Source organism: Punica granatum, chromosome 4 (assembly GCF_007655135.1).
Source record: "Punica granatum isolate Tunisia-2019 chromosome 4, ASM765513v2, whole genome shotgun sequence".
In the NCBI taxonomy this organism is placed as follows: domain Eukaryota; kingdom Viridiplantae; phylum Streptophyta; class Magnoliopsida; order Myrtales; family Lythraceae; genus Punica; species Punica granatum.
The window spans coordinates 6307460-6328979 of NC_045130.1; the positions used below are offsets into that span (position 1 = coordinate 6307460).

The 21520-nt window shown below is 38.9% G+C and overlaps 4 protein-coding genes across 5 annotated transcripts; 2 read left to right on the forward strand and 2 right to left on the reverse strand.

The window, feature by feature from the left end:
* The first annotated feature begins 628 nt into the window (after window positions 1-628).
* Window positions 629-3254, forward strand: LOC116203867 (DELLA protein GAI-like). Its single transcript, XM_031535825.1, has one exon. It carries the CDS (start codon window positions 988-990, stop codon window positions 2794-2796), a length of 1809 nt encoding a protein of 602 aa, XP_031391685.1. The 5' UTR covers window positions 629-987; the 3' UTR covers window positions 2797-3254.
* A 5726-nt stretch (window positions 3255-8980) lies between these two features.
* Window positions 8981-10457, reverse strand: LOC116202940. 2 transcript variants are annotated; one of them, XM_031534580.1, is made up of 3 exons: window positions 10150-10457; window positions 9643-9789; window positions 8981-9505 (listed from the first exon to the last, which is right to left on the reverse strand). In XM_031534580.1, exons 1-3 carry the CDS (start codon window positions 10184-10186, stop codon window positions 9276-9278), a joined length of 414 nt encoding a protein of 137 aa, XP_031390440.1. In that variant the 5' UTR covers window positions 10187-10457; the 3' UTR covers window positions 8981-9275. The 2 variants fall into 2 exon arrangements, with proteins under 2 accessions (XP_031390440.1, XP_031390439.1); XM_031534579.1 differs by having other exon boundaries at window positions 9643-10454.
* A 1982-nt stretch (window positions 10458-12439) lies between these two features.
* On the reverse strand, window positions 12440-15671 carry LOC116206307 (protein PTST, chloroplastic). Its single transcript, XM_031539138.1, has 9 exons — window positions 15553-15671; window positions 14859-14956; window positions 14411-14720; window positions 14215-14304; window positions 13711-13779; window positions 13425-13530; window positions 13171-13259; window positions 12851-12963; window positions 12440-12756 (listed from the first exon to the last, which is right to left on the reverse strand). The coding sequence occupies exons 2-9, from the start codon at window positions 14915-14917 to the stop codon at window positions 12654-12656; spliced, it is 939 nt and encodes a 312-aa protein (XP_031394998.1). The 5' UTR covers window positions 14918-14956; window positions 15553-15671; the 3' UTR covers window positions 12440-12653.
* Window positions 15672-18488: 2817 nt separating this feature from the next.
* Window positions 18489-19759, forward strand: LOC116202864 (GTPase activating protein 1-like). Its single transcript, XM_031534497.1, has 3 exons — window positions 18489-18806; window positions 18959-19054; window positions 19217-19759. The coding sequence occupies exons 1-3, from the start codon at window positions 18660-18662 to the stop codon at window positions 19511-19513; spliced, it is 540 nt and encodes a 179-aa protein (XP_031390357.1). The 5' UTR covers window positions 18489-18659; the 3' UTR covers window positions 19514-19759.
* Window positions 19760-21520: the final 1761 nt, after the last annotated feature.

Genomic DNA, 21520 nt, shown 5'->3' on the forward strand with positions numbered 1-21520 from the left:
GCGACTCCACCACATCCATCTATCTTTGGAATTTTAGTGCAGTATGACAACTGATTGGGGATCTTTATAATGTAAGTGTCTTTTAGATAGAGAATAACGTGTATTAAGGTATTTATTTATTTATTTAATTTACCTCTTTATAGTAATTTTTCTTTTACTCAAACAGCTACTATTGGCAAGGTGACTGTCAAACCTATTCTATATGTAGAGAGATTTCAAGTGAAATTACCTTTGATTAGTTATCCCACCTAGTTATCCACTAGCCAAAACAATAATAATAATAGTCACCATGTTAGATTCATGAATCTCTTGATATATATAAAAAAAAAAGTAAAAATATGAGAATTTATTTAAAGAAATAACGGACGAATCACTTAAATTTTACGTTTAAAAAAAACCTACTTCAACTGTAATTGCTGATGATAAACATAAACATCTAAAAAAAAGAAAAACAGAAAAGAAAACAGTAGGAGATTGAAATTGGGGAAAATAATGAAGAGAACCATAAAATAAAAATAGATGAAAATGATAAATTGGGGAAAAAAAAAAGGGCGGACCCCCACCTATTATTTTAATTGTTTATTATTATTATGGCTCTCCATGGGTTCCTTATCTCTTCCTCCTCTGAGCCTCCTCCCACCCTCCCTCCTTCACCCCCTCCTCGAGTGTTCCTTCATTGGACCTCTCATCCTCCTCTGTTTCTCTCTCTTCTCTCCCAAACACACACACTCTCTCTCTCTCTCTCTCTCTCTCTATCATTTCATCTGCAAAACCAGAACCCCATAATAAAAAAAAGGAAGGAGAAAAGGGAAAGGAATACTTCCCCGAGAGAGAGAAAGGGAACAACCCCTCGGTAAGGTCCATGAGAGAGCTCTGATCCGCCACTTGCAACTTGCAAGTAGTGTTTTTTTTTTTTCCCCTTCTCTGAAACCCACATCCCATCACGAGTCACCAACCCAAAGCGAAAAACAAGATAGGAAGAAAAGGATGAAGAAGAGGCATCACCAAGACAGCTGTAGCAGCTCCTATGGCGGCGCCGGAAGCTCCTCTTCCGCTGGCAAGGCCAAGGCTTGGGAGGAGGAGCAAGATCCCACCGGCGGGATGGACGAATTGCTCGCCGTCTTGGGGTACAAGGTCCGGTCTTCCGACATGGCGGATGTCGCCCTCAAGCTTGAACAGCTCGAGATGGTCATGGGGCAGGAGGACAGCGTCTCCTTCTCTCACCTCCAGAACGACACCGTCCACTACAACCCCTCCGACCTCTCCTCCTGGGTCCAGACCATGCTCTCCGAGCTCAACGCCCCTATCCCTGACCAGGTACAGCCCCTCCACACGGACCTCGACTTCTCCGGCCTCCAGAACCGCTTTGGCGCCTCCGAGTCGACTCAGCCCCAGCTCGGCTTCTCCGACGACTCTGAGTACGACCTCAGCGCCATCCCTGGCGTCGCCGCCTACCCGCCTCCTCCTCCGCCTCCTCAACGGCCGGCCCCTCAGCAGCTGCAGCAGCAGCCCGAGCCCGCCCGCGGCAAGCGGATGAAAACCTCGATCGGCCCCTCAAACCCTAACCTTAACCTCTCCTCCTCCTCTTCCTCCTCGTCTTCTGCTGTAGGGGCTCCCGAGTCAACCCGGCCAGTTGTGCTCGTTGACTCCCAGGAAGCAGGCGTCCGGCTCGTCCACACCCTGATGGCGTGCGCGGAGGCGGTCCAGCAGGAGAACCTTAAGCTCGCGGAGGAGCTGGTCAAGTACGTGGGGTTGCTCGCGGTGTCGCAGGCCGGGGCCATGAGGAAGGTCGCCACCTGCTTCGCGGAGGCTCTTGCCCGGCGGATTTACAAGATCTACCCGCAGGATTCCCTCGACGCCACCTCCTACAACGATATCCTTGAGATGCACTTCTACGAGACCTGTCCGTACCTCAAGTTCGCCCACTTCACGGCCAACCAGGCCATCCTCGAGGCCTTCGGAACGGCCAGCCGTGTCCACGTCATCGACTTCAGCCTCAAGCAGGGGATGCAGTGGCCGGCCCTTATGCAGGCCCTCGCGCTTCGTCCCGTCGGCCCCCCGGCGTTCCGGCTCACTGGGATTGGCCCTCCTCAGCCCGACAATACTGACGCCCTCCAGCAGATCGGATGGAAGCTGGCCCAGCTAGCTGAGACAATCGGTGTCGAGTTCGAGTTCAGAGGCTATGTAGCCACGAGTCTTGCCGATCTCGAGCCTGCCATGCTCGACCTCCGTCCACCCGAGGTGGAAGCCGTTGCAGTTAACTCAGTGTTCGAGCTCCACCGCTTACTAGCTCGCCCTGGCGCAATCGAGAAGGTTCTTAACTCCATCGAGGCTATGAAGCCCAAGATTGTTACCATAGTCGAGCAAGAGGCGAACCACAATGGCCCGGTCTTCTTGGACAGGTTCACGGAGGCCCTGCACTACTACTCGAGCCTGTTTGACTCGCTGGAGGGCTCTGGACGGACCCTGGAGAACCAAGATCTCGTGATGTCGGATGTCTATCTTGGGAGGCAAATTTGCAACGTGGTGGCCTGCGAGGGGCCAGACCGGTTTGAGAGGCATGAGACGCTGGCTCAGTGGCGGTCCAGGATGGGCTCGGCTGGGTTCGACCCAGTTCCCCTGGGGTCCAATGCGTTCAAGCAGGCAGGCATGCTGCTGGACCTGTTCTCAGGTGGGGAGGGGTATCGGGTAGAGGAAAACAATGGGTGCCTCATGCTCGGGTGGCACACTCGGCCGCTCATCGCCACATCGGCATGGCGACTTGCCCCGACTGTAGCACCCACAGGAGCTCAGTGAATCAAGAACGGTTCTGACTTCGTCAGAGGAGAGGAATCGATCAGATCAGATCGGCCAAAACATGAGAAAGCTTGCATTTTGAGCAGGAACAGAGCAAGGAGTGTTCGGTGTTAGATTGAGTGAGAGTGAGCGAGTGTGAGTTAGAGGCTAATCGAAATCGAATCGAATCGAATCCGATCCGATCAAAAGCCAAACCAATCCAAACCGACCCAAATCAAGTGTGTAATCCTACGTTTTGCCTCTTGCTGTTAATCTTCCTCCTCTCTAATTTTTCCTTTTTCTTTTTTTTTTCCCTTCTTTTTTTTTATGTTTTTAATTTAATTTGGTTAGGAGATCTCTTTTCTTTTTCATTATCTTTCTTGCTGGGGAGATATTCAAGATTGGATCGATGAGAATGTGTAGTCTTCTTGCATTTTTAACTTCTGGAATAAATATTTTCGCACATCAGCTTTCCATTAGCCCATCATCTGTTCATCGGAGCAGATGTGTTCTTGCTTTGTTCCCTGCGATTCCGAAATCCGGGTTTCCCCAGGCCGAGGTTCTTGTCCAAAATTTCAGCCTGTCATCACTGCCTAATCGCTCTTTTTACTGTTTCAAAAAATTTACCAAACAGAGGGACTGCTGCATTCGGTCTCGCCCCGATGTGAGCCTGGGTCCTGAGGTGTCTGTGGAACAAGGACTTTACCTAAATGACAACCGTGTCTACGTGGTAATTGTGACAGGTGGATGAATTAATTCCACGAAGGTGGTCTGATCTGGTCTGTCATCCAATTGCATGAATGATGATGGCTACTAGGCTTAGCTAGGTTGATCAAGAGCTAAGGCAAAGTCATGTTAAGGTTGGATTGTGATGATTGATCAAGTCGCAAAAAGCTCAGGTTGATTGCGGGTTAATTATGGGTAAGTGCGAAAAAGCTGGGGTTAATTATAGTGACGATTGTGTTCAATGTTTACGCACATCATGAAGTTAGGTCGTGAAGATAAGATATTCCCTCCTTTTACCCTGTCTTCTTACTTACTGTTCTTATGTAAAATGTTCCTTAAATATGTTTCCAAATAAAAAAAAGGCATTTTTTTTTTGCGGGCAAATTCTCGTTCCTTTTTATTTATTTATTTATTTATTTTATCAGCTGAATCGATTCCATGTAAGATTCAATCAAAGAGCACTTGGGGGCAGAACCCAGTTTGATTTGAATGTGAGGCTCCACTTATGATTGTCTTCTTGAAAAGGGCAAAATGGAAAAGCCCCCAGTAAGCTGGTCTGGTGGCCGGAGTTTGATTCACCTGTACACCAAAAAGATTGCTTTCAGCTGCTACAGACTATTGATTGAATCATTTGGTTTGATTTTTAATGAAGTAATTATGCAAATTCTCTTAAGAAAAGAAAAGAAAAGAAAAAAAAAGTCATATTCATGAACAGTGCGAGCTGGGGGGATTCATATCATGTACAGTAACGGTGTCTGTAACAGTTAAGTTACGGTCTTCTGTGGTTGATATTAAATTTCAGATGGATGGATGGATGAATGAGACCTCAGCAGTTAATGACAGTTGCTGTTTATGTCCTCTAAAAAGTGACTGATTGGGCGATGGGAACGCCGGAATTTTGAATAATTGTATGCTCTCTCTCTTCAATTAATCTTTACGTTGATAATACTACAGAGTAGTCTCGTCACTGTTTCTTCATATGTTCCTCTCTTCTCGCAATTAACCAATAGCCCTTAGCCTAATTAATGTCGAGTTTAGTCGCAAAATTCAATGTCCCTCCCCTATGTCTTACCGGGTAGGGGTTAGAGACAGTTGATAAGATGCAAAAACCGAAGGAAATTATGTTTTTACATGATTTAATTATGACTCGGGGATGATTTTCATGATGTCGTGGGGGTGTCTTGTTTTGAGCTGGATAGCTATGAGTAGTGTGAATGGTTAGAATCGAAGGGCAATGACTTATCCTTTCAACGCCGCCTATTTGTTAGTTCGTGCGGCGTTGGGTCAATCTGATTTGGATATGGGAAGACTTTAAAGTTTAGTTTAACTAGCGCTCGTGTAATAAGTAAATACATTGAGAGTCGACATCCATAACATGGCACTATGGAATATCTTAGGTAGGAGGGAATCTTGTCTCAAGATCCAAAAGAAATTAAAGGGCACCCTAATTAATTATTCTCCTAGCTAGAAGGCATCCAGCAATATCAGGCATATAATTAAGACCCCCTCGTTACGACGAATCGTAATCCGACAATTCATTCAAGTCATGAACCAGTTCGTAAAATGACATATCACCCAGTCTCAGACCGATAAAAGAGATTCGCGCTGTCGAAGATTATAACTTCGTGGCAACGTGTCATGAGGACTTGAATTCTGATCGGATCAACGGAAAGGGTGATTTAACAACACACGAGATATAACATGAAAAGTTAAAATGAATTCTATTTTCCCCAAAAAAAAAAAAAAGTGGTTTTGTGCCCACATTGTGTTTGGAACAGAAAGTGATTGGTGGGTTCTGTCTCGCAATTGTTGCTTTAACATTATTTAGCAAGAAAGAGCACTGATTAATTATTAGAGCACTTCGAGGGATAAGAGTGGGAGTTACTGTCAAAAAAAAAAAAAAGAAAGCAAAATCTCATTTTCACGTTCTCACGAGATAATTTTCTTAATCTTATACTTGTCCATACATCTCACCTTTTATTTACTTCGAGGTCAATTTCACTTTTTTAATGCGTGAACTCTCCCCTCGAGATATCCTAAAGCTTCACCGTACTATCATTAAGTTAGATACACGTGCGAATCATCTCAAATTCATCCATAAGAACTGTACATGCCCATGCACTTCGATGATATATACGCGACTTTCTGATCGATGCGGGTTTGATTTCTTGTATCGGATATGGAGTTGGAACCGGAAGGCGCTCGAGATTTCTTCGACATAAAATGACAACTGTTTTTAAAGCAGTTCGGTCAATATCCATTTTCGTTGTACGATTTTCATGGCCCGCCTCGAACAGTTAAAACGCACAAGGAATAGTAAAAGGAGAGGACCACCTTAAAAATAATTTCAAGCATCGAATTGAGCTCTCTCGTGATATTAAGAGGGGTTTAATTTGTCCATCTTACAAGACATTAATAATGTTGGATTGGATGTCGGGGGGGGGGGTATGCGTGTGTGGTGAGGTTGAATGGTGGCTCCTCCTCCTTACTGAATTGGAATTGACAGCCTCCACCAACAGGCAATGCCACTCTCTCTTCTCTCCTCCTCTCTCCCCCTCCCCCACTCGCTTTTTTTTTTTTTTCAATTATAAGAGAGATTTATTGACCTAATACATTAAAATAAATTCTAAATATATAATAAAAGAGTACGAATAGTTTTACTGAGTATCGAATTTAAAATCTCTTAATCACCAAACGAGAGGTACACTATCATACTATTTCCTAACTTGATACTCATTTTCTTTCTTTTACTTTGAACAGACAAGAGGGGGACCCACACCAGCATTAGTCTCCCCTTGCATTCGCCCACATTTGTATGTGCGTTGGGCCTTTTTCAACAACTACTCCTAATATCTCCATCTTTAATTCTTTTTTTTTTTCGATTGATGTACTTATTATTTTTTTCGTTATTCGTTTGATTGCAAGAGAGACACGAGAATCCAGTAAAATGAAAAATAATATTACGTAAAGAGATAAAAGAAAGTCTCACCAATAATAATTGAATTCAAATTTTTTTTTGGTTTCGAGTATAACTTGTATTTTTTTTTCGGTTATAATAAGAGACTCATGATCTAGTACAAAAAAATAAAAAGAAAATCTAAATAAAGTGGCACGGGTAGTTCCACCGATAAGAATCGAACCTGTAACTTCTATATTACCATGTGAGAGTAATAGTCACTGCACTGTACCTCTTTTCTCTTCTTATTTATTTATTTACGTTTAATGGGCGTGTTTGTGTGTGAATATCCACTACTTGCGTAGAAAGGAAGGCCTTCTTTTTGAAATATTTTTTGCTCAAATTGATGACGAGAAATCGCTTTCAGGCGGTGTCCATATGAGTCGGATGTTGTTGGAGTTTACCTTTCAAAAGTCCAGTGCTTTGAGCAGTAAAAAGGAAAAATTGACCTTCAATTCCGGAATACTTTAATGTGTCCCTAGTAGAAATTCGAAGTCTTCAGCTTAAAGGCTTATTTCGGTATAATAGAGCAGTCACACGTATCTCTGTCTAAGAACAAATAAACTTAGTGTTCGATTTTTATTAGTAAAACTACTTGTATCATTTTATTTAATTTTTTATATATTAAATCTATAAATTTCCTTGTTAAAAAAAAATTTACGTTAAATATATTCACGCATTATTCACCGTCTCAGGTCGGGTATTTTGAAGCTCGTGTCATTGTTAACTAGCTTGAGATTAATACTCGGACTAATAATATCTTTATCATATTTACTCAACTCAGATATGGCATTATCTCCGGTTTGCTCAGGTCTGAGTATCTCCAAGCACATTACTTTCTCAAGTAATATCCCGAAGTTCAATAATCCGACTAATTCAGTCGAGTCGAGTTGGCCAACTAAGGGGTAAAACTATCACAACGTGAATTTTCTATGTTCACAAGGACTCGAACTCGAGACTTTACGTAAACGAAACAAACAGTTTGTACCAACTCATGTAGGTACTTTCTCAAGTAATTTGAGATATTCACTGAAGTCGAGTTATGTTGAGTGCCTCGAATCAACAGTATTTTGTGAATGATTGGTGATCGTACCTAAAGTATAAGATTTGACGTAGGTTCAAAGTTCAAACATTTGTAATATCAACTCAATCTCTCTTCAATGCCACAATGCAAAAGCAAAGCGCACTCCCCCTAAATGGTGAAAACTCGATCACTTTAACCAAAAGAAAAAGTCTCTAATTATATCACATATAATATATGTTTAATGTACGTGCTCGATGTATCATGGGCATGGAACTGTGATCCCATTGAACTATATATATATATATACACACACACAAAATGTGCGGAGCTTTAATTGATCGCATAAGATTAACCCAGTTGTCTCCCAAAAAGACATGATGCCATAGTACAACGTATGCCCTTAATTAACATCCATTATAAATTATGGGTGTTTGAACTAGTAAGAGGAGACACAGATATGGTAAAAGTTGACAAGCCTTTATCAGCCGCATGATTTGGTTAGGTGCACTAACACAGGGTTAGTAATAATTATCTCCGTCATAATTAATTATGCACGTGTTCAGTGATCACGCCACCTCTCGAAGACTATATCCTATCCGGTATTTATCCAGTGTGCATAAAAAGACTCCCGAGATATCATTGCCAGTCGATCGAGTTCTGTCATGTGCCGACATCCGTTGCGTCCGAATCGGGATAGATTCGATGGCTTCTCAACGACCGGGAACGGTCGGTCGGGTGGGGTTGGCTAGGCCCCGCATGAATCATGTTCAAGCTTCACCATTAGGGTTGACATTAGATTAATCAAAAGAAACTTCCCATTTAAAAGTCACAATAAAATGAAAAATTGTTCCCCCCTTTTTTTTTTTGGGCCGGTGAGAACGGCGGGCTGAGATAGGCCCGGTCCATTTATGTGCGCATTGTGCAATATTTCATATACATCACTCGCTGCACTACCTAAACAAAGCAAATCAAGTTACTGTCCATCCAAATAATTAGCATCCCCACTCATGTTCTTTATCCTCTATAATCGAAGCATATTATTATCGCATATCGACATACAGTTCGGCCAGATTAGCTTGCTGAAGGGCCCAGGTATTCCTTAAGAGATTTGCAGTTGGACTAGATCTCGAATGCAATGGAGGAAGAAAATATCAAAGTATTCCCCTTTTTGGCCATGGTAGTTGAGTTGGATAGCTTTCTAGACCAATCCATAATCCATATTAAAGGCTCACAGCTGTTTTGATTCCTTAATTCTATCTCAAAGGATTGGTGATTAATCTAGTTATAAATTTTGTCCTCACAAATTATACTTTTTCGAAAGAAGGAACGGAGTAAAAGAATAGTATATGGTGCTACTCCATAATTGGCTTCTCCTCCCACTTGTGCCTTGCTATATATAGTACGTCCTCGCTGTAATTATTACTTGTTCGATTCAATAGATAATGAAGTCGGTTTGCTGCACGATGAAGATGTGCGATTTTGCATGGTACGCATAGAAATTGATAACCAATCAAGCGTACCTCGTATTCCTTTTCCATGACCAAAAAAAAGAAGGGAAAAAGGTACCTTTATTTCTCCACCTTTTAATACCGGTAGCTGATTCCATGATCTTTAATAGTCCTAATAAAGTGAAAAGGAACCTAGTTTAGGATTATCTTGACACTACCGTGGAACATGACACTGTAGGCGCGATCACACGACAGAATGAATGGTCCATGACATGATCCCCCGACATACGAACTAATAACCACCCCGAGATAGTTATACATAATTTTGCAGGGAATTTCATGGTAATTAATGGGACGTCAGTGCTTTGAAACCGAAGCACTTTTTAAGCCTTGGCCAAAAAACAAACAAGAAGCTTTTGTTAAGCGAAGCCTTCCAACGGCCACCTCTGCTAGTGGTAGTGGCCTTGTGAGATATCTTCTCTGCCCTGCCTTCTGTAGCCTGTGGTTGAATCTGCTTCTTGCACAGCACGAAGTTCCTTCCTCCGCTCGACCCGATCACTTCCATTGGACTCATAGCTCCAAATTTTAAGCAAGAAAAGGACGGTAGATTATGGCTCAAGTAAACTGAGCATTTGGGATGAAAATTGATAATAAACTCTGCCATTATCTAAAAAGTCTAATCGATGAATTGAATAGTCGTGACAGTTAGGTACCTTCAAAATCAGCAGTGGAGTACAGGAGGAAACTGGCGGCATCCGACCCAAGAATGGGGAGTCGGCCTGCTCGGGCGTAAGATTTCAGGGCAGCATTGATGACGCCATAAACAGGATCGTCCCTATTTGCCACGAACCTTATTGGTCCTGCACTCCCAAGAACAGTTACTGTGATCAGAAGCATGTTGTTCTTTTTATTTTTCTTCGTGTTCTCATTCTCCTTCTTCACCTTTGGATCATCACCATAATTATTTCCCTTCTTGTTCTTGTCCCGCGCATTTATCTTCATCCTCTCTTCGCCTTTCTTCTTGATTAACATTCAGTCTTAATTTGTGTATAGAGAACTAGACGTCTGAAACTGCTGGAAGAGGCAAAACTGGAAGCGGGACTACTGACTGGGATTAAAGAGTGGGGAAAACGATTCAAGGGCCGAGACGGAGGAAATCGGTGGTGCCAGACTTGCTTGCTGGAGCCAAAGGTGGAGAAGGTTCCAGGGATAGCACGCACCTTGTTTTCCACATGAAGCTGCGATGTGATTGCTCATCCTATCATTCCAGGCCTTTATGGTTCTGATCCATTTGGGTTCTGTCCCACTTCCTAGGACGTTGTATTATGTTCTGGAAGCAAGGTGAGACGTTAACTAGCCGAGATCAAAAAACACGACAAACAAGAGACGAGAGAGCGCGATTACGTTCGCTCTGAAGGCATAGAGAAAGGAGAAGAAAACTGAGCAGACGAATACAATTGCTCTGTGGACTTTATAAACCCGACACGCAGTCGAGGAAGGGTCACGTTACCCCCAGAGCTAACTGAAAGCCATGGGACCTGTAAGACGGTATACTGACAAAATTCGATTTAAAGAATTCCTTTCTGACCAATGATTTAAGAGAGCCAACCTTTTAATTACTTTTATTCCATCGTCCCGAGACATGACATGTACGGGGCCTAAGCCCGATAAATATACCGTGAGGACCATGTGTATTAGGAGCTTCGCGCAGCCTGCTTCGGGTCGGTCGAGTCCGCCTACTAACATACAAGCTCTGTCCTTCTTATGTATATGTATATATCTATCTTTCTATGTCTATATCTATATCTATGTATGGTATAAAGCGGAGTTGTGATTTGCCCAATCAGATGACCTCAAAACGGTCGATTTCTGAATAAAATTTTCATATTTTTCCTCATTTGCATAACTTAGCTTACTAGAACATAATCAATTTCACATCATTCCTTTTTTTTTTTCCTCTCTATAGACCTTCCCAATTTATTCATTGTTTTTTCCCAACACTAATTATTCTACCCATCAACCATTCATACACTCAATTGAATCAATTTTTTCCATCCTCTTTATTTTGGTCAAAATTTTTCATCCATTATAATATTCGATTAAATTAATTTTGTTCTCTTAGTCGTCATCCTTTTCTATCGAATAATCTTTTTATTTCTCTCTTAACTTTAAAAAATTTTTCAGTTGTTTTTCAGAAATTTTTTACTATCACCCTAATGTAGGCAATAAAAAATTGTTTAAAATGATCGAAATAAAAATATATTAGAAAAAATATTATATAGTTTAATTATTAATTTGCATATGAAAAGTTAAAAATAAATTCCAAAAGAAAGATTTTATATTATTTTAAAAAAAATATAAAGTAACACCTCATATTAATTTTTCGCTTTAGACCCCCAACTCTTTTGGGCCGCCCAGAAAATAAGTTTATATTAGTATATGGTTATTTGAATCATAAATTTATTAATATATTTCTCTGATAATATATATTCACGCGATTATCTCTAATATAGGCTAATTTTTTAATTTTTAAAGTTGAGCGGATATTTTTTTATTAGATATTGATATAATAGAATATTTTTAAAATTTTTTAGAAGATTTTATCATCTACATAATATTGCATAATCTTGAATAATTTATTTAAGATAAAATTAACATCTAATCAAATAGATGTTAACAATAAAATAAGTATATATATACACGAATAACTATATATTTTTACTTGCTTTATTGGGAAAATTTAGTTAACAATAGTCATATAAATTCAATATAATATATTTTTACTAATTGTAAATTATGATTTATATATTTCTACTTACTGTATTGTTTGAAATAAATGTATATATATATATATATAATTCAATTGAAAAAAGTTTAAGTTCTATCCCGTCTACCGCATGAATTTCCGCATGAATTTCACGACTAGTATACATATAATTACACCACCACCACCGTTGACTGTTCGTATAAATATTAGTCAAATAATAATACTTAATGCAGTGATGCATTCTCCCAAGGCCCCTTAACATTTCTGTCTCCCTGAATGGGCCCCACAAATTGGGTCCCATTAATGGGTTTTATATGTACATCAAATGGACTGCATGGACCACGACAACCCTGTTGGTTTTGGAATTCATTTTCTTAACTCTACTTCACTTTAACTCCACTCATCTTCAATTCAATAACACAATTATTACTTTTCCATTTTTCTTCAATTTTGTTAGCCATTCAATTTAATTTTTAATACCAAATTCTCTCAACTATCCATTATTTTTTTCCTTTCAATAATTCAATAATATAATCATTACTTTTTTATTTTTTCCTTTCACCTTATTATTATATCCCTAATTAAATATATATAAATATAGTTAGAATGAAGTAGAGTTTTATCTCTACTCCATTTCCAAATAACCTTTATTCAACATACGAATCGCATGTATAGAGTGATCCAACTTCCAAGCAGCATATGATACACACAACGGCCCAATAAAAGGTTTCGTGGACAAAACAAAGAGGAAAGGTGGATGCATCTTTTCTGGTCGAGCCAAGCTCTTATTCACAAGGATTACGTGAATTTACAAAGAAAGTTCGACACAAAACTTGAAGCATGTTTACAAAAGCTTGCCGAAAAGCCTGCTGTAGATATGAGCCAATTCCTAAGAAACGGGCAACATCATGTCATTTTCTTACACATATATAAGAGTTGCCTAACATTTTGAACTACCTACTCCACAATCAGCAAGTTATTCTTCATCATCCCTTCACCAACCGTTGGATATTCTGGAGATAGCTGCCACTCCCCATCCACCAAGAACTTGATCTCGTACCTTCACAACCAACAACAACAGCTCAACTCTCACGACGGGGAGAAATATGTGACCGCAGCTCGGGAAAGAAAAGTCATTGTACATATGCATGTACCTTCCAGGTCGGAGCATCAATGTAGTTGAGAACTTCGTGTAAGAACCGGTATACTCAGGTGATAGATGCTCCCCTTGACTCCAACCATCAAATGTGCCCATTACTTGTACACTCTGATATCACGACAAATTAAGCAGAATCAGTCTCTGTCTAATATTTCCTATTTCTCATATTGAGGTCATCCAAGACAGCACCGTTCACTTCATATTTGAGACATCTATTTCCAACACGGAGTCAGGTCGAGTGGACTCCGAGGATTTCGTGACTTCTAGGGCAGAAGAGAAGACAGAACATCAATCATTTATTAGGATCATTTATACCTCTGCCATGCCTATCCAGAATAAGGGCACCTCCTTGGACTGTGCAGCATCCACATCCTTTATCTGTTCCTTCAACTTTTCGTGGATTGCTTCAAAAACAGAAATGAGATGACGAGGGAAATTCAGAATTTCTTAACCAAGAACAATACATTGTTATAAATAAACTAAACATTCTTGTGCTATGCTCCGTACATGTGATTTATAACATCTACAGAAGGAACAGATTAAGCATAAATGAGGTGACAGGTACATACCTTCTAATCGTGATAGAAGATGTGATTGTATGTATTTCCCATTAATCTTTCTCGAACCTTCAGGAATTCCAGCTTTAGCTATTTCTTCTGCCAGCGCAACCATAGCCTGATGACATAAATCAGCCAAAGAATTAACTCAATAGAATAAATTCGATCAAGATAATCCATCTATCTTCCAGTTGTGAATATGAATCAAGTTGATTCTCTCATATATTGAAACCAATCGACATGTTTCTCAAAGCTGAAACAGGGATGCACCAATAAAGTTCTCAAGGATTTTGCAAACCTGGATTTCGAGCTCCATAACAGCAAGTTCACTTTTGAAGTTCACTAGTGCATCTTCCTTTATGAACAACTACATGAGTAGAAGATACAGAGCATAAGATGAAGGAAACAGAAATTACCCGTATCTAGCAGAAGATACAGCATGGAACTCAAAAAACTTAATGCTTATAAGCAACTGCTGACTTCATAATTTTCAATTTTCAGCTATTCACAAATATTTTTCCAACTCTTCCAATTTGAAAAAATTGAAGAAGCATTAATGCTCCTGATTTTACATTCAGTGAAACATGAGTAGTACTTCCCAGTTCAGCATAAACAAACAAAAGGAACTTGTGACTGCTAATTTGAACAAAAGCAGAGCAAAATATTTTTCTCCAACACTACAAAGAACAGACCAAAGAGGTCCCTTCCAATGGTGTCCCAGATAAGACTAACAGATTGTCGACACTTGGACAACATAGCACACCAATCAAAGACATCTGCTAAAAGGAGTTTATGTAGAAACCTGTCGTTTGAGAAACCTGTTCTGTTGGTTGGCCTCACTAAGTTTTCTGGTAAGCTTTTCCCTCTCGGAGTCAAGAAGCAATGCCTTCAACTGGTAAAATTCATTGAACAGAAAATAAGTAACACTCGATATGAGCAGCAGACTCATTAGCACGTGAAGATCCCTGGAGCATTTAGCAGATAATATAAAATTTCACCTCCTCAGCAGTCAACGGTCGATTGAGAGGGTCCTCAGAGGGATCCTCGGGGTCCTCAGAAGGGTCGTCCTCATCAATAAGATCTGCATCTTCATCATTATTTGATTGGAGAAAGGCCGATTCCTCTATGCTTACTGGCATCGAAAATGTTCTTCTGGCTTTCTGATGCTTATAGAGTGATCTAAGCGAAGATCCATCAGAATGAAACGCCCTATTTGAGAAGGCAACAGCTTGTGGGAATTTTATGCTGGGAAACCAATCTAATGTTCTTGGTTTCCATGATGGCTGCAGCACTTGATTATCAAGAAGTCTGCCAGATTTCCACAGGCAGTGATAAATTAGCACGACTATCGACCCAGAGAGACTACCTTTGAAAACGAAAATAAAGCCAGACAAATAGACAGAAGATCTCCGTAAATGATACTTGAAAAGAATCAATCATGCATACCTTGAAGTACTGATCTCCATGATACCCTGGGTAACATGTAGAAGAGAAATGAAACTCATATGGCGCTTGGAAAGAGCAAAATCTCTAGAGCAAAATTGCTGTAATAGTTATATTTCCAGAGTAGACGATATAAATGCAGAATTTGGAGGGTTAAAAAAAAAAAAAGACAAAAAAGGCCTTCTCTTGGGGAAGAAACGATATCTTCAATATTACTCAGATCAGCCTTGTTCGACCGCTAAAAGTAATCAACTAAAAAATGTAAAAGAGAACTTTAACCCTACTGTTGATTGTCAATCAGACTTCCCCCGAGAATCCAAGTAGGAACCCGAGTCAGAAAGCTCTGCAGTTGCATTCTTAACTCTCCCACAGAAAGGAATATCCATTCTCTATCAAATTCACGAATTTTCACATGTAATCTCCCAAATAATAATAATCTACAAAGACCCAAAAAGATTCTTCCCTGAAGCAACATACAGGCTACAACACTAGCTTCATCAACTCATCATTTCTCAATGCAAAAGCCCAATAGAAGGAACGAAAGGCAAAGACCATTTCTTCATACACCCTCCTCCAGCAGGAACTTATCATTCCGCCAGAACATACGCCATAAAGCAAATCAAAGCAAATAATATACGATACCCTTTACGATATACGACAGAAATATCGAGCGGATGATTTCAATTTCGGGACTTACAGTGGTTTTCCCCAGTGAAGAGCTCAGCAGAGGGCGGACCCTGAAAGGGAAAAGGAAAGTCCTTTCTTCTTCTTCAGTTTCTCTGTCGTTGGAACTTGGAAGTGAATAATTCCCGGAGAAATTTTATTTTTTTTGGGGAAAAAGGTAACAAGGATACAGTGTGTGGCGGAGAGACGCAGATCCATGGACCTTTCCACGTGTTGGGATGAAGATGTGCCACGTGTCACTCCATCCAGCGGCCTAGATTTTTCAGTCGCAAGTGACGGAAAGCACGTTGAGGCTGTTCTGTTACAATAGCGGCACGTGCGGATTATCCGAACGTGTTAAATGGGCGGGTCTGTCCAAAGGATGGACCAACCAATCCATGAACCGAGCGCGTTGCTTAAGAATCAAAATAGTTGCTTGATGTTATTGCGGTCGGGCTTAAGTCGGGGTCTTGTCCGATGATGCTCTATCAAACATAAACGAAAGGGATGTCACATAAAATAAATACATTAGCATCGTCGACGAAGGTAGGATGGTAGTACAAAATTTGGAGCCCGGGTTGAAGATTTCTTGAGGATGGAAATTCAATTTCTTTTCATCAAGGGATAAAAGAGAGAAGGTATTTTTCTCCTTTCTTAATGTCATTATAAATTAATTGTTCCTTTATGTATGAGGCTCGATCTTGGGAATTCCTCTTCTAGATGCGTTGAAAATTTCTGCTTTCTAGGTATATATGCAAATCCTTAGTCTCGAAGAATTAAATTGAAATCACCACTGAAGATATAATTAATTAATTAACTAGCTAATTAATTAAAAAATTAAGGTCTAATATTTATTTATTTATATTGCACGTTTTGTGGAGGATTCTACTGTGTATATATGAATTCGCCGTTCACATTCAGCATGGTTAGGGATTTGAAACAACAGTTCAGGCGAGACATTTCCGTGTTTCTTTATTTTTGTTCATTTCTAATTTGGCAATGCAGTCAGCCAAGCTTGTGCGAACCAGCATTTTAATACTGTCAACGTACAATATTAAGTCGAAATGAAGCTGTTCAACCAAGTAACTATGATATGACTACTCTTTTTTTTTTTCTTTGTTTTTTTTTTTTTGGATAAATCCATGATATAGCTACTCATCAAGCAAAATTGATGGATGAACACCTTTTCTTTATGTAATATCTAGTAATTTATTGATTAAACCTTCCTTAATTAGGACGGGAGCCCGATAAATCGGGACCCTTTCTAGGTTTAGACACTTTTCTTGGACTTCTTGTATATATATATATATATATATATATATATATCATCAATAAATTATGGTTTGGCTGCTTTGGCACTAATGCAAACCATAATTTATTGATGAATTCTGAATCTAGTAAATTAACCATGTGAAACTTATGAATGTTAAGAAAAAGAAAGAACGAAATCGAAAGAAAACCCTTTTACATTAATTAGTACCACCCTAAACCGATTTTGCGTGATCGATCTCGAATTTTGCAATTTAATTTGCAGTGCGAACTTCCGAAGCACATGCACATGCCTGTGTTCTGTCATCCCTTTATTTGATTTTGAAATTGGAGCTGATCGATATAGCATACCAATGTTGAAATCCTAATGACTCTGACCTAACGATTCGTTCACTGCCATAGATCAGTCACTTACAGCTGGGGAAAAATAAATTAATCGAGACATCCAAAGATTTGCTTACATTCCAAGCCAAAAAATGCATATATTTTATGGGGAAAGAAGATTTTGGACCATCATATTTCATGTTAGGGACCATTTTATCTTTGTTTCAAGTTAGGGACCCCTGTGGACCCTGAAGTGTTGTTATCGAATCGTACGTGATGCTATAGTGCAGGTATTCCGAGCCTACTTGGAGCAACGTGCAGTTCAAGCCAAGCAACGTTCTTCGATAACTGTCCCATATGAGAAAAATAGAAAGAATATTCTAAATACATGTAATGTTTGGATTCATTATCTTTATTAACACGAATTTTTGAATTGAAAAGGTGTCCAATCGCTTGCAGGTCATGAAAATCTTACGGCATTTGAACGAGAATCAGCCTTAATCTGAGAACATCCTCTTACCAAACATATATCCGAAAGTTCATAAATTCTTGAAGATGGAAGAGCATCCAGACGGAGGTGATGATTTTATGTAGTTGCGTGTCGGGGAAGGTCTTTCTGGTCAGTTGAAAAGAACCAACCAATCAGAGATGCAGAAGAAGTCCATTTGTGTGATGTTTTCTCGAAGCAGCCAAAGACCAGTGCTGTCTGATTGGTTAATTGCCGCGTAATCATTATTTTTTTTTCGATTCGTAATAGCAATTCCACAGTGTCCCTCTTTGGTCAAAGTCCATTCACATAATATTTTTTTGGCGTGAATATTGTATTCGGAAGTTCAATTCAATCCCGACTAATTCAGTTTAGTGGGGTCGACTTATTAAAAATGTGTTTGATTTTAGAGTTGAGTTGAATTGAGTTTTGATTTTAATTGATTTATAATGATTGTATTATTAAATTATCAGAAAAAATGTGAAAAATAACGAATAATTGAGAGAAAATAATGATTGTCTTGTTGAATTGTAAAAAAAGTAATGAATAGTTGAGAGAATTTAATATTAAAAATTGAATTGAATGGTTAAAACTTTTTAAAAAATAGAAAAAGTAACGATTGTGTTATTGAAATGAAAATAAGTGGAGTTGAGTTGAGTAAAGTTGAAATTTTTTTTGAAACCAAACACACCCTAAATGATAAAACTCTCCGAGCGTGTATTTTTAACATTCACAAAGACTCGAATTCGAGACTTATAAAGTGAAACAAGCTTTGAATCATTTGAATCAAATTACTTTTATCTATTCATATAATATTAACTGAATAATAACGATGTAAGACTCGGTCGTTATCCCTCTGCATTTATTTATTATATATAAGAAGACCCAGCAGTTCATATTCGGCAGATCAGCGACAGAGAAAAGCAGAGCAGCGGAACATCTCTCAATACATCATTTGGTCTCTCCGCCTCTCTTTCTCTCCCCCTCTCATAATCAAAGATTTTGTATTGTTCGGATTCATCAACATCAAGAGTTTGATATCTTTTTATACAACTCCAAACATGCCTCATCATCATCATCATCGTCATGGAATGGAGCACCTGCTGGGCCTCCTGAAGATCAAGGTTCTCAAGGGGGTCAACCTCGCCATCAGGGATGTTAGCCTCAGGACCAGTGACCCTTATGTTATTGTCAAGATGGGCTCTCAGGTATTTTGCTGAGCTGAATTAAATTATCTTTTAGCAGTTTCATTTGTTTCTTGATTGTCGTTGCTTCACGGATGCGAGTCATGCGACATATGGTGGAGTTCAGCTTGATGCATGGGACTGATCATTAGATTGTTTTATTTCCCTTGGCGCAGAAACTGAAGACTCGGGTCGTGAAGAAGAGCACAAACCCGGAGTGGAACGAGGAGCTTACTCTCTCCATTGATGATCCTAACCTCCCTATCAAAGTGGTAAGTATAATAAAGGAAAATGAAGCATAATTAATAAAAATTGCAATAGATATGGCGACTGGTTCCCATGGCGATTATGTTCCGGCTTGTTTCCGTTTCTTTCCAACTGAATTTATGTCTTGCTGATGAAGCATTTTTTGGATCTCTATTTTATGAATGCAGCTGGTGTACGACAAAGACACGTTCACACTGGACGATAAGATGGGTGACGCAGAGTTCCACATTGGGTCCTTCCTGGAAGCCCAGAGGACGCTCCTCGACAGGGTCCCCAGTGGGACTGTGATCTCCAAGGTCCAGCCGAGCCGCGATAACTGCTACGCCAAGGAGAGCCCCATCATTTGGAAGGATGGGAAAGTCGTCCAAAACATGGTGCTCAGGCTTCGAAACGTTGAGCGCGGAGAGGTGGAACTCGAGATCCATTGGGTTGATATTCCGGGCTCGAGGGGTCTGGCTTTGTAGAGAGCGAGCCCCGGACAAAGCTGGGCCAATACCTACGAGCATATATGTGTGCATCGCTCTTTCTTTCTTGGGTTCCTAGTCATGCCGAATTGTACAGAGAAGGGTCGTGCCCTGGACTTAAATGTAGTATAGCGGCGCAAGGAGCGCCGAGATATTTGAACTTGAAGAATTTTTTTTTATCAGAATATTCTCTTACAATTTTGGAAGAGCGAATATTAAAGATTATTTCCTCTTCGTAGAAAAAGATATCTCATATCTATATTTATATATAAGTAAAATTTATCGAGGATTATATGAGCAATAAATGCTCTCATTAATCTAAATATTATCAATATAATAATTATTATAAAAGTACTATTTACAATTAATATTACTTAATTACTTTAAAATTAGTTTTTACAAATAAATTACTTTTTATATTATCAATATAATAATTTTCATTTTAAAGTAATTATTTTTTTTGGTGAGTAGTTTAAAGTAATTATTCTATATGATACAAATATCATGCAACCCAGAGGATAGAAGCCTAATATATATCATTATGATAATGAGATCTTTCTAGGCTTGATGTCATTAGAGTCAATTTTTCAGTTATAAGGGAGGTTCATGGGTTTAATACAATAGAAATCTTATGCCCCGTTTGAATTCAGAGTTAATTGATTTTAACTTTAACTCAACACACTATACAACAAAAATACACATTTCTCAATTCAAAAATTTTAACTTTAACTCAACACACTACACAACAAAAATACATGTTTTCCAAGTCAAATTTATAATCACATCTTATTTGTTCTTTTTCACAATCAAAATTAAAATCAAAATCAAAGTAACTTTAACTCTGAATCCAAACGACCCCTTAATAACTAATAAATGGACACAAGTAGTCCCGCCAAGTATTGAACCTATAATCTTTTGATTATCAGGTAAGGGTATGTGCTACTGCACTACATCATCTTTTTATTAGAGTTGATTTTAAGCTTGGGATCATGCACGATGACATAAGCGACAACGATGTCATATAAAATAAAGAGTCCGCTAATATTTTGGTCCTCCAATTTTTTTTCAATTGCCGACACTTGACTACATGAATTTTAAAAATCTAGAATTCGGTCCCTAAATTTTCAAAAATCATAACAAAATGGTCATTTTAGGGACCGAACTGTTAGCCAAAAGAGGACTAAATGGATCATTTTTGTTATGATTTTTGAAAATTTAGGGACCAGATTATCAATTTTGAAAATGTGTGTAGTGAAGTGCGACAATTGAAAAATTGAAATAGCGAAGTGTTAGTGAATTCTAAATAAATACATTCGTCCCGATAAATGATGAAGCTTTCCTCAAGGGATAAAGGAGAAAAAGATTTCTTTTCCTTTTCTTTTTAATGTCATTATTATAAGTAAATTAGTTCTTTCTATGTGTTCTCATATGAGGCTCTATTCTGGGAAGTCCTCTTCTAGATGCGTTGAAGATGAAGATTTCTGTTTTCTAGGTATGTATATATATATATATGCAAATCTTTGGTCTTGAAGAATTGGATTAAATTGAAATCATCACTGAAGATATAATTAATTGATTAATTAGTTAAAATTTAAGGTCTACTAGTTATTTATTTATTCTGCACGTTTTGTAGGAGATTCTTCTGTCTATATATGAATTCACCGTTCACATGTTCAGCGTCATTAGGAACTCGAAACACTGAAGTCGAGATTTCCATGTTTTTATCCATTTTTACATTAGCAATGATCAAGATACGGTCTAATATATTACACCGAGCTTGTACGAACCAGCATAATTGAATACTGTCAACGAACAACATGATCTCGAAATGAAACTGTTCAACCAAATCATTAAACTTAAACCATCACTTCACTACCCCATATATGATATAGCTACTCATCGAGCAAATTAATTTGTTGTCTCTCCCATGTCGTAGTTTAGAAATTCAGGACTAACGCCTTTTTATGTAATACCTAGTAATTTATTGATTATAAGAAAAAGAAAAAC